Consider the following 17,789-nt stretch of genomic DNA (forward strand, 5'->3'; position numbering starts at 1 on the left):
TCTACAGTGTGATGGGTTCTGACTGGCCAGGACCGGCTCGATTGACAGAGCCTCTAATGTTGACTAGCCATGTAGCCTTTGCTAAGTGCTGATCCCAGTGTTTGAAAGTCCCTCTACCCAATGCCTTCAAAGTGGTTTTCAACAGTCCACTACACTGTTCAACTTTCCCGGCAGCTGGTGCATGGTAGGGGATATGATACACCCACTCAATGCCGTGCTCTCTCGCCCAGGTAGCAAGTAAGCTGTTCTTGAAATGAGTTCCATTATCTGACTCAATTCACTCTGGGGTGCCATGTCGCCACAGGACTTGTTTTTCCAGGCCTAGGATGGTGTTCTGGGCAGTGGTGTGAGGCACTGAGTGTGTCTCCAGCCACCCTGTGGTTGCTTCCACCATGGTGAGCACATAGCGCTTGCCTTGGCGGGTCTCTGGCAGTGTGATGTAGTCAACCTGCCAGGCCTCCCCATACTTATACTCATTCCAGCGTCCACCATACCACAGGGGCTTCACTCTCTTAGCCTGCTTAATGGCAGCACATGTCTCACAGTCATGGATAACCTGAGAGATAATGTCCATGGTTAAATCCACCCCGCAGCCTCGTGCCCATTTGTAAGTGGCATCTCTGCCCTGATGGCCCGAGGCATCATGGGCCCATCGAGCCAAGAACAGCTCTCCCTTGTGCTGCCAGTCCAGATCTGTCTGTGATACTTTCACTTGTGCAGCTCGGTCTGCCTGTTGGTTCTTGCGATGTTCCTCATTGGCTTGATTTTTGGGCACGTGTGCATCTACGTGGCGGACTCTCACAATCAGCTTCTCTACTCGGGTGGCAATATCTTGCCATATATCGGCAGCCCAGATGGGTTTCCCTCTGCGTTTCCAATTGGTTTTCTTCCATCGGTCTAACCATCCCCAGAGAGCATTGGCCACCATCCATGAGTCGGTGTAGAGGTAAAGCTTTGGCCATTTCTCTCGTTCAGCAATGTCCAGGGCCAACTGCACGGCTTTAAGCTCTGCAAACTGACTCGACCCACCTTCTCCTTCAGTAGCTTCTGCAACTTGTCGTGTGGGACTCCATACAGCTGCTTTCCATTTGCGATTAGTCCCTACAATGCGACAGGAGCCATCGGTGAAGAGGGCGTAGCGTATTTCCTCTTTTGGCAATTGATTGTATGGTGAAGCTTCTTCCGCACGTGTCACCTGCTCTTCCTCTTCATCTGCTAGACCAAAACTTTCACCTTCAGGCCAGTTTGTGATGATTTCCAGGATCCCAGGGTGCTTTGATTTTCCCACACGGGCGCGCTGCGTAATCAGGGCAATCCACTTGCTTCAGGTAGCATCAGTGGCGTGATGTGCAGAGGCAGCCTGTCCTGACAACATCCACTTCAACACTGGTAGTCGAGGTGCCAGAAAGAGCTGTGCTTCCGTGCCAATCACCTCTGAGGCGGCTTGAACTCCTTCATAGGCAGCTAGGATCTCTTTCTCTCTTGGGGTATAGCTGGCTTCAGATCCTCTGTAGCCTCGGCTCCAGAATCCAAGTGGTCGGCCTCGAGTCTCACCAGGTACCTTTTGCCAAAGGCTCCAAGACAGGCCATTATTCCCAGCAGCGGAGTAGAGCATGTCCTGTATGTCTGGTCCTGTCCTGACTGGTCCAAGGGCTACAGCCTGAGCAATCTCATGCTTGATCTGGTCAAAGGCTTGTTGCTGCTCAGGGCCCCAGTGGAAATCATTCTTCTTACATGTTACCAAGTAGAGAGGGCTTACGATCTGACTGTATGCTGGGATATGCATCCTCCAGAACCCTATGGCACCCAGAAAGGCTTGTGTTTCCTTTTTGCTGGTAGGTGGAGACATTGCTGTGATCTTATTGATGACTTCTGTTGGAATTTGACAGCGTCCATCCTGCCACTTCACTCCCAGGAACTTGATCTCTTGGGCTGGTCCCTTAACCTTACTCCGTTTGATGGCAAAGCCAGCTCTGAAAAGGATCTGGATCATTTTCTTTCCTTTCTGAAAAACCTCTTCTGCTGTGTCCCCGCACACAATGATGTCATCAATGTATTGCAGGTGTTCTGGAGCCTCACCCTTCTCCAGTGCAGTCTGGATCAGTCCATGACAGATGGTGGGACTGTGTTTCCACCCCTGGGGCAATCGGTTCCAGGTGTACTGCACGCTCCTCCACGTAAAAGCAAACTGTGGCCTGCACTCTGGTGCCAGAGGAATGGAGAAGAATGCATTAGCAATGTCTATAGTGGCATACCACTTTGCTGCCTTGGACTCCAGCTCATACTGGAGCTCCAGCATGTCCGGCACAGCGGCATTCAGCGGTGGGGTAACTTTATTCAAGACACGATAGTCCACAGTCAAACTCCATTCTCCATCAGACTTACGCACAGGCCAGATGGGGCTGTTGAAGTGTGAGTGGGTTTTGCTGACCACCCCTTGGCTCTCCCGTACACGGATCATCTTATGGATGGGAATCACAGCATTGCGGTTAGTTCGGTATTGCCGACGGTGCACTGTTGTGGTGGCAACTGGCACCTGCTGTTCTTCAACTTTCAACAGTCTGACAGGAGAAGGACTTTCTGAGAGACCTGGCAATGAGTTCAATTGTTCAATCCCTTCTGTCTGTACAGTGGCTATTCCAAAAGCCCATCTATGTCCCTTTGGGTCCTTAAAATATCCATTCCTGAGGTAGTCAATGACCAGGATACATGGGGCGGCTGGACCAGTCACAATGGGGTGTTTCTGCCAATCTCTCCCTGTCAAGCTCACTTCAGCTTCTAGCACAGTCAACTCTTGAGATCCGCCTGTCACCCCAGAAATAGAAATAGTTTCTGAGCCCACATGTCCTGATGGCATTGATGTGCATTGAGCGCCGGTATCAACCAAAGCCTTCTACCTTTGTGGGTCTGATGTGCCAGGCCATTGAATTCACATAATCCAATAGACATGGTTGTTCCATGCCTCTACCTGGCTAGAGGTAGGGCCCCCCTAACACTGATCCTGGTCGTAGCGGTCAGAACATTTTCTCGATTAGTACACCTGGGAGGTGCCCTCCTGTAGGTCAGATTCTTGCCCATGGGAAACTGGGACTGCACTTACTCTCACTGACCTTCTTCCATTCTCCTTCAGTTCTTGTACTCGAGCTGCAAGTGCACGGGTGGGTTTCCCATCCCACTATCCCATGTCTTCTCCATTTTTGGCCAAGAGGTACCACATCTCAGTTCGTGAGGTCTGTTCACTTCCTCTGGTTGGGGGGCATCTGGCTCTGATTTCAGAGGTTCTCATTCACACTGGTGCCACTTGGAGACTGTCTCTAATCTCCGCTCTAATCTCCTCTCTAAGTTTCCTCTGCTCATTCTTTACCTCTGCAACCAATGTCTCTACAGCAGAAATACGGGCCTGCATTGGGATGTGGGTCATGCCTCCATATATCTGCAGCTTATTTGCTACAGCGCCCACTGTTTCTTGATTCTCTTCCCTATACATGGATGCCAAGAAATCGGTGTATTCAGCTGGCCCCGAGTGTGAGAGGTTTCACCACATATGTGGTGTGCATCTGACCTTGTCAAGGTCATTATTGGTTTGCCCACCCCTTCCAAAAAGCACTTCCATCATTGCCATCTCCCTCAGACGTAAAATTCCTTCTTCCATCGTCTTCCAAGTCTTCTTAATGTGATGTTCCTGCAGGATTTCTCTATAAACAAACTTCCCTCTTACACTCATTAGAAGTCATGCCCAGAATGAAAGGGGCTTTGATTCCCTCACAAACACCTGTTCAATAGCCACATCCTGGGCCAGAGCCCCCAAAAACCTGGCTTCAGCACCATCCAGTTGTAAGGTTTCACCCATAAGGTCCCAAACTCAGATCAATCAAGTCAGGATGGGCTCACCCGGGTGTCGAGCAATGTCTTTCCGCAAACCACGGAGGTTATCAAATGACAATGACTCAGTGATGATCTCAGGCTCTGGGTCTGCTTGCTGTGAAGGTGCAGCAGCCCCCTCATCATCCGCTGGACGGGCTGGTTTGGTCTTATATTTCCTTTTCTGGATAGGGGCTACTTCCGTAGCCTTGGACTGTCCACCTGGTTTAGTCTCATCCTGCGTCACTGTAACATCAGAGGTTTTACCCTCTTCCCCTTTTTTAGCCCCATCCTGCGTCACTGTAACATCAGGGGTTTTACCCTCTTCCTTCTCCCTCTTCACTGTAACGTCAGGGGTTTTATTCTCTTCCTTTTTCCCCTTCACTGTGATATCAGGGGTTTTATTCTCTTGCTTTTCCCCATTCACTGTGACATCAGGGGTTTTATTCTCTTCCTTTCCCCCTTCACTGTGCTAGGCTTCTGAATGTGTTCTCGAAAAACCCTGGCCCTACCTTCAAACATACTGTAAGCTGCAGGAATATAACCTTGCAGAGAAACCATAAAGTGCAAGATATCTCTGGCATCCAGGGAGAATTTAACCATCTCAAAGGCCGTTGTAGCAGACTTGAAGGGGGAATGGACGAAGGGTTGGGAGAAAAGATTCCCCTTTGTTCCTTCCCAAGGGTCAGTACTATTCTTACTAAATCCCCAGAGGTAGCAGCTTAGGTTACGGCAGGAAAACAGCCTTGACAGCACCACCCAAATGACACCCAGAGGCATTGAATTCATAACACCATAAATCCAGAGTAAGAGCTCAAAATTAATTGCAGCTATTTGAGTTCTACTCATTGATTTGTTGGTAAGACTTAAACCTGCCGCTCCTTTTGGCATAAATTTGTACCAACAAAAAGCCAATATATTATAGAGGATGGTCCTGATGAACCCTAAACTCAATACCCGCATGGTGCCACAAGAACAGTTATCCTTCTTTGTTTACAAGCCTCAAACGTTGGGCGCCAAAAATATGTCTCGGTTTGAGGGGAAAGAAACCAAAATGTTTACCCACAAGCAGGGGAGGGGGCCTTCTCCACAATAATCACACCACTCTTTATCAAATTTAAGGAAAAAAAAGGAATTTAATACAAGAAGGATAACTGTTCTTAACTGCTATATATAAACAGACTAGTGCAAACTGCTTCCCCAACACCACAAGAGAAAAAAAACCAACAAAACCCAGCAGGTTTTCCTCCAGGAGGAAAGTTATACTTAAGCAGTGTCAAATGTCACAGTCCGGCTGGCTGCGGAGTGAGTTCCCAGTAGTTCCCAGTCCCTCTTCAGCGAGACAGACAAGTGGTGAGCTCCCAGATGAACTCTGTGTCTCTTGTCCCAGATGAAGAAAAAAGAAAGCTGAAAGTGGGGAACCACCACGTGTCCTGCAAAAGCAGCTGCACACCTCTCTCTCCCGGGTCACTGCCCCAGCTGGGGCGGGCAGGCCGTGACAGTGCAGGCGGTGGTGAGGCCGGAACAGAGGCTGGGATCCCAGACGCAGGAACCAGGAGAAACAGTGGCGGTGAGGAGGAAAACAGTGTCTCAGTCAGAAGCCCTAGCCGTAACCAGCAGAGCAGCTTCCCTCCTCAGCAGCCACCGCTCCCGAGTGCCGAGCTAAGAATGGAATGATGTCCCCAAAACCAAAAGAGACAAACCTGCCCCCATCCAAGAGATCAGCAGTTACCTACTTCTTTTGTTAACTGCTGGCATGGGCAGTTAGTGGCATGGGAGAGAATTTAAATAATAATCCCAAACTACAACACAAAATCAATGGGATTCATGTCACGGCTCTTGGAGGAATGAGCAGGTAAAAAGCAAGCTTCCTCAACACCTGTAACAAAGTTCTAGCAGGACAAGCTGTTCTGAACAGGTGGGCAGCTCCAGCATAGCCAGCAGAGAGCCCAGGTTGACATACAAATGAAACAGAGGGGCTGAGAAAGCAAGAATAGACCACCAGATCACCAGAAGGCTGGATCACCTCTCCTGTGAAGACAGGCTGAGAGCTGGAGTTGTTCAGGCTGGAGAAGAAAAGGCTCTGGGGAAACATCAGAGCATTTTCCAGAGTAAAGGGCTACAAGAGAGCTGGAGAGGGACTTTTGACAAGGACAGGGAGCAACAGTGTAAGGAGTAATAGCTTTAAACCAAAAGGGAGTAGGTTTAGATGAGATGAGAGAAATTCTTGACTGTGAGGGTGGTGAAGCACTGGAACAGTTTGCCCAGAGAACCTGGGGATGCTCCATCCCTGGAAGTCTTCACAGTCATACTGGACAGGGCTTTGAGTAACCTGGTATAGTAGAAGGTGTCCCTGCCCATGGCAGTGGGGTTGAAACTAGGTGATCTTCAAGGTTCCTTCCAAACCAAACGATTCTAGGACTCTGTGAATAAGGTTTTTGTCTTCCCAAGACACCATTATACAAGAAGAAGTCTTGCTTTCCTGGACTTGACTATTGATAGAAAGAAGTGAATTGATTTCTTATTTTGCTTGTATGTACAGCTTGTGAGCACAAGCTTTTGCTTTACCTCTTAAACTGTGATTGGACTGTGATTTTTTTTCACTTTTACCCTTTTGATTCCCTAATTTCACAGTGGGGAGTAAGCCAGCAGCTGTGAGTGCCTGAACTGCCCACAGGGGTAAACTATGACAAGAAAGTCTAAAAGATGAAATGGTTAAACATGCATAATCAAGTATATCTTTAAGTAGTCTGAATTACTGTAACAGAAAGAGTAAATGGTAAATAAGTGTTTTTAATCCTTACTAAAACAATAGCACTAATGAAAGTAGACAAGTGTGAGGCAAAAGCAGTTCTTGAATGACACAACATGATGATTCCAGCAGAAATCACTGGGCAACACTACGGAGTCTCTAAGAAAAAGGTCCTAGTCTCTAAACAGAACTCTGGACCTTCTTTCGCTGAAAGTCACTCTGACACGAGCAGCATTATTACCTTAAGGTCAGCATGCTGAGACTGTTCTTTCTGTAAGGTGAGGGGGTTGTGTCAGTGCAAGGAAGACCTTAGCACATAGCTTTGCATTCACTGAGATTAGCTGCCTTTCTTAACAAGTCAGTGCTCTGACTTCAAAAGCAATACAAAAAGCTTGACACTGAAATTGAAGTACATTTGGCATAGAAAAGGAACTATGGTCAGTGGCTTTTACACCTCCAAAAAGCCTAGGAAATACTAGTAGCATCTAAATATCTAATACAGAAACAAGTATTTAATCAACTAATTATTAGATAACTTCTTAATCTACCCAATGGCTTCTGGTATCTCCTAACAACATGAGAACTAACTGAAGGATTTATCTTCACCTAGAAAGTAAAATGCCACTATTTTGTACTCGATATGTTTACTCTGAGGGGACCAAAGTTAAAGAAAATACTGCAATGTATAATATTCTGATTTATGTAATCTAGATGATATTCTATTTTGAAGATATACTAAAGTCTGACAGTCTAAATCACACCTTAAGCTATATAACAAACAATGGAAATTAGAGCATTAATATTCAAAAAATCCTGAAATACCATCTGTTAAATGACAGAAACCTCACTAAATCTTTATTAACATATATAAAAGTATCACTTCTACCTGGAAAAAAACCAAAGCCCATAGTACACCAATAACAGATACAGATATTGACATAGATATAGATGATATAGACATAGATATATACACACATACAAACACAAATTACATACCTCTCCTAGAGCTTCATAGCGCTTTTGGTTCCATCTATGCAAATCTTCACGATAATTAAACACAAATGGCTCCCCAGTTTTTATGTGTCTCAACTGACCTTCTGTAAAAGAAACAAAATCATTACATTTAGTATATTTCTTCAGTAAAACTAGAACACATTTCATAGCTGAAAATTTTAAAAGAAGTCTACATCTAAAAATCGGGCTATTACGAATTTCTCCTCAATTTTGGTTATGGGATTTTTGAAGAAAAACAATTGTAGCCGAACACCAAAATGCATTCCCTTTGTATGGTACATATTGCTAGATAAAGCTAAATAGAAATTATGACAGCAGCAAAATTACATGCAGAAATATTTGTCTCAACTGCTATGGATTAACATTGAAATGTAAACATTAGCATTTAATATCTGATCTTCAGTACTAATTAGGTGACTGAATTGTAGCTACAAATCCACTATCTCAAAACCAACTATACTATGAAGAAATGTCAGTACAAAATGGCCTGGAAGCTGAAAGTAAAGGAAATGTTTATTTTCAAGCTTAACAACTTCTAAAGTAATCTGAAAAAAACCCATGTCCACAGGGTAAATATCTTAACTTCTAGCACAATGAAATCAAGTAAGAGTTCCTAGGTTCAGGGTGCATGAAGATTGCAACAGCAGAATGAAGCCAAGTGCTTGATCAGAGCAAAACCCCATGCTATTCTTACATTCCAATGGAACTTCCTGTAACTGGCCCTGTTTACAATACAAGTTAATAGCTTACCCAACCACTGATGAAGACATGGACTGTGACAAAACAACAATAATAAATGGCAATCAGTAGGCAACAAACTGAGGAAAACTGGTATCTTACCAGTAATGTTTCAGCTTAGCAGTCAAAACATGGGTTATGATCTCAGAGCATCATATAATTGCAGTAAATCAGACAAACGTTAAAAACAGGGATAGGTACATGTAAACTGCTTTGAACATTGAAATCTCTATGATGAAACTAAGGTTTCTCAGCAATGTTTCCTCTTGAACAGAAAAAAAATTGCTTCATTCACATATTTTCAGAACATTTTCACTTTGATTCTTGATGTTTTAAATAAAATATTTAAGATCCGATATCTATAATAGTTATCCTTATCTCCTGATCTAACTTTTTTCCCAGATCTGCCTTATCCCATGTACTAGACACCAAGGAAATATTACTCCATAGCTTCCTAGCCCTGTGTCAGGTCCAAATATCCTTTCCACATTTTTATCACAACTTTACTTTCAGCTTTCTTCTTAGCCAGTTACTCTTCAAAGATACCATTCAATAGTACACGAATTGCCCCTCTCCACAAGTTAAGTGGAACAAGTATCTGGTATATTTTTTCTTTGGCTTCCTGGAACCTTGGTCTTCTTCAGATTTAAATAATCCAGTAAAAATCTTTTGTATTTTTCCATCACAAAAAGAAGCATGTTTATGACATAAGAGTACATGACTGAATACTTGAATTACTTGTTCAAAGACAAAATGGAGACCCTTTTGCTTTGCTGACCTGTACCATATGTAATAGGTTTTACTCTGTTGTATGGAAATCACTCAGGCTGTGAGGTTAGTGATGGAATATTCAGTATCATAATTCATTCCCCAAAATTCAAATTTCATCCCTTTTTATCAGCCACATATGAACCATTAATTCTGAAGTAAGTAAGTAAGACAGTAGACACTGTGCAGATCTAAAAATAAGGAGCTGAAAAGTGACGGAGCTGAACCCCTTCCATCAAAGAAAGAGCATCACTTTCATGACACTTTTAGTCTTCTAAGTACCTTCCTGTGAAAGCCATCAGGGTATTAAAAAGCTTAGTGTTGCATAAATGACTATCACTGAAAGGAGAGTGCCTTTTTTTTTTCATGGAAGATATAAGACAGGCAGATTTAGAAACTAAAGTTCCTCTGTTCACAGAACAGGCACTGCAAAGAAGTAGAATTGTAAACATTCCCATTTGTCCTACAGGTTTCAAACAGTCTTCAAAGAGCCATTTCCTGGAGTCTGGTATTATTTTAGTTCAGAGGTTTATTGCTCACCTGGATTTTAAAATGCATGCACTGGAAATTAAAAATACTATTAACTCCTTTAACACACAGATCGAGCTAGCTGGAAGTACTTATAGTCATGACACACTGCACTGCAAGGCAAAATCATGACCCACACCAGAAAAGACAGTCTATCACATTTCTCATCCTTCCATCAATATAAATAGGCATTTTACTATTGGTATTAAAGAAATAGCCAGGATAACTTACTGTCTAAATATCTTTTTCTGTATCCATAAAAATGAATCAGTAAATAAAATATTTCTTAAATGAGTGATCATTCTTTAATTTTAATTTTCACATTCTTTTCTGATCAGGATTGTATAACCTAGCACAGCCTGCAGGCACTAATGCAAGTACATTACAGTAAGAATAATCTACATTCTTTATCTAAAGTTTTCTAAATACTGATGCTACAGAAATGTCTTTGAGCATTTTTGTATAAAGACTTCTCTAAGTCATAAAGTAGGCACCATACAAATTTACAACATTATATAAAATAAGGGACTTTTGCAATAATTTTATTAAATAAAAAATAGTACTTAGCTAGATTTAAAAGTCTATCACCACAAAAGTTTAAAATTTTATTCTTAACAGAAAAGTGTGAAATTCTAATGGAGACTTAGAAGGTGTAATTCAAGTTCCGATAACCTCTCAACATTATTCTAAGCACAGTCTTTACAAAGCACATATGACTTACTTTCATTGAAAATGTACTCAAATCCTTCCAGAGTATCAGGAAATTCAAGTGGTGGCTCATCTTTTTTCATCAGTTCATCCAAGTCTATTCTAGATAATAAATCTAAAAAAAAGGGGGGAAAATTACAAAATGCATGCTATGTCTTTCTTATTTCACTATTAACACTGACAAAGCATGTTTGTTCAGATTTGTAGATTTTAAAGGCAGAAGAATATTCCAATATTATTAAACATAGGACATTTTCATGGGAAATGCTGTTCCAGATTCAAAAGTGGGACCTCACTGGCAGTATACATCCTTATTTATTTATTTACCTGCCTGTATATTTCTAATGTTGATAAAAAATGTTTAGAGACAGAAAAGTCACCAAAGATACAGTGATTTGTTTCAATGACTCGTTACCTCAACGTTAGAAATCTCTGGTATGCATCATACACAAATTCATAAATCATACAATCATAAAATCATACATAATTTATGTTTTAAAATAAACTTATCTAGCTTCAATATCAAATCATTGATACAGTCTTGCTTGCCTTCTTGAGGAGTTCAGATTATCTGATGCACATCATCTCACTGGCATATCAGTTCTTAGCCCTTCCTTTGATATTCAAGTAGACTGTTAGATCTGAATCCTTATCTCAACCACCCTCCTTTAATAGCTCTCACGGTAAGCTCTTATTCACATTATAGCAAAGCATGACACAAACATCCTTTTCTGATCGGGACTGTATAACCTAGTACAGCCTGCAGGCACTAATGCAAGTACATTACAGTAAGCATAATCTACATTCTCTACCCAAGATTTAACCAAAAGCCAGCCTATGGGACATCTTTTGCTTACATGTAACTACCAAGCAACTACTGCATGCACAGATAATAATGAACAATCACCTCTCGTCATTGCTTATCACCCATGCAACCCGGTGCTATCCTTCTGACATATTTTCTGATTATTACTCAAAAAACCATTATGAAACAATTCAGCACAACTCCACCAAAATGTATTTTCCTACTTCCTCATTGACGAATTTGAAGACCACACATTCTGTTCAAGACCGCTACACTGGCTTTGAACTATTACTGTTTCATAAATCAATATACCATGTATTACCCAGGAAATGCATTAAATATTCTAAGTATATTGATTTCTTATCTTTACCATCCAAAGTTGTACCTCAAAGAAAACAATTTGAAAAGACTCATTTTCTTTAAGCTTGGTTTGGCATTAACTATGTTTTCACCCTTTCAATACTTAAAACAATTATTTTTATAGGTTTTGCACCATTATTTTTATTTACTCTTCTTGCCAATAGGTTACCCACATTACCTGAACTCGGTATTGACACATTTAGCCCTTTGAAATTTATACTGTTTAAAATGTTTGAAAAGTACTGAAAAGTATCTTCAACATTTTTGAGAGTTCCTTGACCTTCTCTTTTATACCTCTTCCACTTCAACTTGACAGTCACTCCAGCTGGAGGACCAAAAGTCATCTTGTATGGCTGTTGGAATTCAACATTTCTCCAAAAGATATTATAGTAGCTGAGCATCTCTGTGGTATCTAAATGGCTATATACCATCGGATATTGACTGGATGACTTCTAAATCTGCCTTTCTCAACCACCACATCTTGTTTAACAGGAAATCCCATGAAATTCAATTCACCTAAGCATTCACATGCATGTTCTTGTGCATTATCCTTTGAAAGTTCTGTAGGAGCTGCTTTGGGTCTCAACCAAATGACAAGAGAAAGAAAAGAACTTTGTCAAAGAAGTTTTTCACAATAGGATGTAAAAAGCATGCCCCTTCTTCCTCTGTACTTTCACAACATCAAGGTAGCAAATAGTCTTTCTCTCCTTGGTGAAGAATCCATCACATCACACCTCTAGAATTTAGTTTCATTGGAGTTTTCATATCTTCTTACTGTGACTTATTTGGAAATGTGTTTACACTCACTTATAATAAAAGTAATTTACTAGATAATAAAATATCTGTCTCCTGAGCAGCAGGAAGAGTAGTATATGAAAGCTTATATGCACTATGCACAGCTTGTCATGATCCACAGCTTCCATCAGAGTCACTGTGGAAGACTGCCCTTGGTTTGTGCTGCAACCACTGACACAGTCACTTCCTTCCTGTGAAACTTTTCAGTTAGCTAAAGTGTTCTTAGAACTATGAGATTCTTTCAATATATGATCCACCACTGTCACTTCAGATCTTGGAGTTTACAACTCAATTTGAGACAGTTCAACAGAGCTGAAAATTGAGAGATTTTCTGGAGACCTTCTACAGAACAACGGGAGATCACTTAATCACATCAATTACACTAATCCTTCATGAAGATCTAAATAATGCCATGTATAAAATGGAAGTTTTACTTTTTCAACCATGAACTATAACCTACTCACAATACACTAATTTGATAGAATTAGTACAAGGTTTCATAAAAGCACTACATAGGTTTTCACCAAACATTTCACAGAAATACAGCAACTGAAGAAACATTATCTATCATCACATAGAATATAGCTTTCTAAAAATGTTTTGGTAGAAATCCAGGACGTACACTGGAGTTGCAAACTATATTCTTTTATCTCCTTTGAAAGACAATTTAGAGTCCAAATGTGTGATGCAAGTATTTTAAATCCAATGTTTGATTAGCTTACTTGTAGGTCTAACCAACTCCATGATACTTCCAAAATCGAAAATCACTATCTATGTATGTATTTCTGTCATGTTTTTTCCACTCAATCACTTCAGTCCACTTATTTTTATAACATATAATACAAAGGGAAGGTTATAAAACCAGTATGGTTTTATAACCATAAATAAATGTCCTGAAAAGTTTTTCCCCTCTTAACATTCTAGTCTAGAGACTTTTAAAAGCTGTAATATGATTGTGTAACTATAAAACAAAAGCATCATACAAATTCCCAAAAACTAAGAACACAAAAACACCAGCCAACCTTCCCACAGGACAATTATGAAAATTTAAAAAATTAATGGATATTGTATTCTTTTAACTCCTTACTGCAGATAATTACATTTTGTATCATCTTACGAAAATGCTGGTAAGGGACATACCACTAGACAATAAGCATTAGCATAGAGGGACTAATAGTCTCTTCTACCATTGTAATTTCCAAGCTCTAACCCATACCTACATCAAACTATTTTCTTTTCCTTACTAATTGTTTGTGAAATGTTAATATAAGTAAAAAAGGCAAAAATATTCATACCCTTTAATGCAGTGGTCTTCTCTTTTTCATCCGGACCTCCTTGCTGGAGCTGAGCCATCACTACCCAATCTGTCAACAGATTTAAAATACTGAGGTAAATGCAGATTTATCTTCAAAGGACAATCTGAAAGAGAACAAGAGTCGGAAATTAACAAATTTACTGACTTCTCTTTTAAAAGATCTCATCTGCTAATGTTTACACCACAAAAATACCCAGAATTTGCTCTGAAAGCATAATTTGTCTGCATATTATAAACCCCAAGTTTGGTCAAAAATTCAAGTTCCCAAGAATGAACAATAACCTCTCCCTAACCCTAAATGGACTTCTACCTAACCAACACTTCTTTCTGTGTGACTCTAATTTACATCAGTGTCCTAGTTACATGGGCCAGGACCAGTTCATCGCTATGTGGGTATAACCAAAACTGTGTATTCTACACCCTCTTTGTAATTTCTGCTGAACTGTTAATAATGGATCATTGCAGCAATTGCCCAAGGGCACACCTGACACCTCAGGCTAGAAGCTGGATGTTAAAGAATGCTGTGAGGAAGGGGAGTGTTTTAAGTCCAAAGTAGAGGATACAAGAAAATCAAAATATACTCAACAGAACTTCCACAATCTTTACGGATTTTCTTCATCAATTAATTCCACTTTGTTGTTCTTACTGTACTATACAATTTCGTTTAATAAAACTACATGAAGCACGAAGTTTTAAACCACTGTGATTTCTACAATACAAGTATTGAAAATCAAGATTGAAATGCATAAAGAACAAACCTCAGTGTATTCAAGATGAGAATGTACATAAAAAATCTAATTCTAAACTTCACCTATTGTACAAGAGGGTAGCCCAGACACTCAAATCCATAGTCTCTTTCATCTTGAATTTGACACCAAGGAAGTGAACTACCACATCACAATCACTGCTTCTTCTAAATAGAAAGATTTCTGTGCACTGAATTCTTATTCCCTTAATCTTTTTTTGGTTGTTTTATCTGTCAGTCATTACCTATTTGTTTTATACTTCTTCCCCATATACTTTATCATAGATGAGCTTGCATAAACACCGTCTCTGTATAAATTTGCCAAAGAGTAATAGGATTCACCAACTCTGCTACTGGTTCCCTAATACTTACACCTCTAAGAAGGAACACCAAAATGGTTTCTTTAAAGTAACAGCAATATACTGTAAAGACAGCAGGAAAAAAAAAAAGCATAATAAAGACTATTTTTCTACCATCTTTAGAGAAAACCTACTACATTAAATATTTTCTTGTAGATTAAGGAATAATGCAGCAATTTAAGAGGGTGATATTAACTAAGGAGAGGGTCTTTGAGGGTTTGTTGTGGTTTATTTTTTTAACTTAGGGGCCTAGAAAGTCCAATAATCCATTTCACAAGTTCAAACTATGGCAGACTTTGACGCATTCATTTGTAGAAGGCTGTTCAGACTAAGCTGATGGGAAATAGCAGTACACTATTAAAGCCTTTTAAAGACAAAACTCCATGAGGAAAGCTCTCTTTAGATTGTATACTTTGCAAATTATGACACAATTCAACACATTTCAGATAAAATGTGCATCTTTGTGCTAACACTTTAATCACATTAGCACTCACAACAATGGCAGGCTCAAAAATAACTGCAAAACCAGAGATTTTCTTGTGTATTTTCTAGTATATGATGTCATAAATATTAAAATGACTTGAATGCTGATTCACACAAATGGATAGTATTAAACACTTCTGTCAGATGCTTCTGAACGGTCCACTGAGAGAAGACTACCAAGTAAAACGTATTGTCCATTCTTGTTTGTTCATTTTCAGCACAAAGCCCTGTTATTCTCGGAAGTCATAAAGAAAAGGGACTAATTTCAGTTAAAACTACTAGAAGTGCTAGAAAATTACACTGACAGTTTTGTTAATAGCCCAGGTTCAAATTATTCTAGTCATAGAAATCGGGTGTTCTCTCTACACAGTATTTGAAAATTCATGATTCCCAAATGCCATCATCAAGTTTCTTGTAATAAATACTGACTTTTAGTGTGCTATTCTGTACAGCTACTTAGATAATTAATTTAAAAACATCTTTCAGTGATTTTTTTTGCATTAGCTACATACAGCAAGCATACTTCACCAAACACATATTACCAGTTCACTGGAAGAAACACTTAATCAATATATTTATGTATATGAATTTGTATGTATCTTTCTTACACATGCAAACTTAAGTATTCTGTCACAAAATATCTTAGACATATTCTGTGCCTCTATAACTCCACCCCCAGCAATGCTTAAAATTATTTGACAGCAGAAATATTCTGGTTTCATGGTTTCACATGATAGACTTCATTATACCCCTATTTGTGCAACAACAGAACTGGTGGATTCACAATAAAATGGTCACTGAATTCATTTAAAAAAAAAAGCCCCTCTTCCCATCAACAGATCTTTGCAAACATAAGCCAATATAAACACATATTTAATGTTCCTGCCTGTAACGTGCTACTAGAAGTTTGGACCACAGAGCTTTTGATGATGTAATAGTCCTATTTTTCAAATCAAAGGAGGCACCATATCATATACCATGCATATGTCACACACGCACACTTCAATTATTCTTCATTGCACAAATGCAGACAGACATGATGAAAAACATAGTATTTTGCTATAAATCCCTGTTTTGCTATAAATCCCTGAAATTAAGTTGGTATTAAAAATATTCCAAATAAAAGCCATAAATAAGTGTAATGCTGGCAACACTACAAGGGCAACATAAAAAGAAAACACACAAGTATTTTTAAACAAATTCTTCAAGCTTATCTGGATGCAATCTGAAGAGGTGTTATCAGAATGCCTCTTTGTATTGCCCTGCTCTATTAGAACACAGCTGAAGTAGAGAATTACTTTTTGTAAACTGACAACCCAAGCAAGTTAGGATCAATTATGGGTTAGATTTGTGCAATGTGCCTGATGACTAAGACCCAAGTTTTCTTCAAAGAGATGGCTGGATGACAGTCCCTTCTCCATATGGGCTCAATAGACGAAAAAACCACCATAATTTAATCTTAGCAGTATTTTCTGTCTAATTAGATTTTATCTTTTCCTGCTTTTAGGACACTACAGATGACATCAGTAACAAGTGTGTCAATTAAGATTTTCCTCTCACTTAAAAGGGCATATTTTCAAGTGCTTATAGGTTTGCCCAACTTCAGCTCTGAAAGCCAATTTCCAGGCAAAATCCTTTTGAAAAGGTTCAGCTAAAATGTTTACCACTCGTATAAGAAGGTTCAGAGACAGTTTCTTGTGCTCAATTCTGTTGTTAATGAGTACCTACAGCACCTCCATATTGCAGAGATCAGAATTTTAGGATCAGAAGATCATCTTAGCAGTGACATTACCCTTAAAGCCTGCACAGATCTGCTAAAGTTAAAATGGCTTTCCTCACACATTTAATATAGACCTACTAACACTTATCAGAAAATTTATCTATCCAGAAAATTTACCTAGCTGCCTAGACCATGCTCCACACAGCTGCAAAAGGCAGGGGGAAGATGCACAGGAGGGTACAAATGTTGGAAGAGCATGATCTGTAGCCACTTAGAATACACAGAAACTGGCAACAGTTCCAAAGTTCCCAAATCCTGTTCTACCACATAGTGGTGCAACTAGCTGACAAAATACATAGCTGCAGTTGACACACTAAAGGTTGATTTGCACAGCAACTACCTTCCAGTGTTATTTACCCCAAATAGCAGAGAACTAGGAGCTATAGGCATTAGCAATGTATGTCAGCAACATAGTTATTTGCACAAGGCAGAGTCAAGGCAATTCCACACAGTGAAATTTTAACTGTTTCAGTTTAACTTCCTTAAAATGCTGGAAATTACCTTCATAAAACCTACGCATGTAAACATGAGCAAATAAAACGTTTCAATAACAGAAAAAGAGGCAGCACAACCTCAACACAACCTGTGTGAAGTTTAAAATATGATGGTGTATCAACAAAACAAAAGGTTCAAAATGGTCATCCAGAATTTTCCTGCAGTAGCAAATGCTTTGAAGAGTTGTCCTCTGTGGGATAGAGTTAGTTTTTTCATAGTAGGCTGTATGGGACTAGGGTTTAGATTTTTGCTGAAAACAGCATTGATAAGACGGCTGAACAGC

At 39.9% G+C, this 17,789-nt stretch overlaps 1 protein-coding gene across 7 annotated transcripts in view; it reads right to left on the bottom strand.

The window, feature by feature from the left end:
* ARB2A (ARB2 cotranscriptional regulator A) overlaps nucleotides 1-17,789 on the bottom strand; it is a 304,397-nt gene that overhangs the window by 269,788 nt on the left and 16,820 nt on the right. For 5 of the 7 annotated variants that reach the window (XM_071580200.1, XM_071580196.1, XM_071580197.1 and 2 more), the window contains 3 exons: nucleotides 13,625-13,693; nucleotides 10,383-10,484; nucleotides 7,610-7,710 (listed from right to left, as the gene is read on the bottom strand). In XM_071580200.1, the coding sequence (XP_071436301.1) occupies nucleotides 7,610-7,710; nucleotides 10,383-10,484; nucleotides 13,625-13,682 (261 nt within the window). In that variant the 5' untranslated portion in view covers nucleotides 13,683-13,693. Of the gene's footprint in view, nucleotides 1-7,609; nucleotides 7,711-10,382; nucleotides 10,485-13,624; nucleotides 13,749-17,789 lie in introns of all 7 variants that reach the window. The other 2 variants (XM_071580198.1, XM_071580199.1) reach the window with 1 other exon arrangement.

Source organism: Pithys albifrons, chromosome Z (assembly GCF_047495875.1).
Source record: "Pithys albifrons albifrons isolate INPA30051 chromosome Z, PitAlb_v1, whole genome shotgun sequence".
NCBI classification, from domain to species: domain Eukaryota; kingdom Metazoa; phylum Chordata; class Aves; order Passeriformes; family Thamnophilidae; genus Pithys; species Pithys albifrons.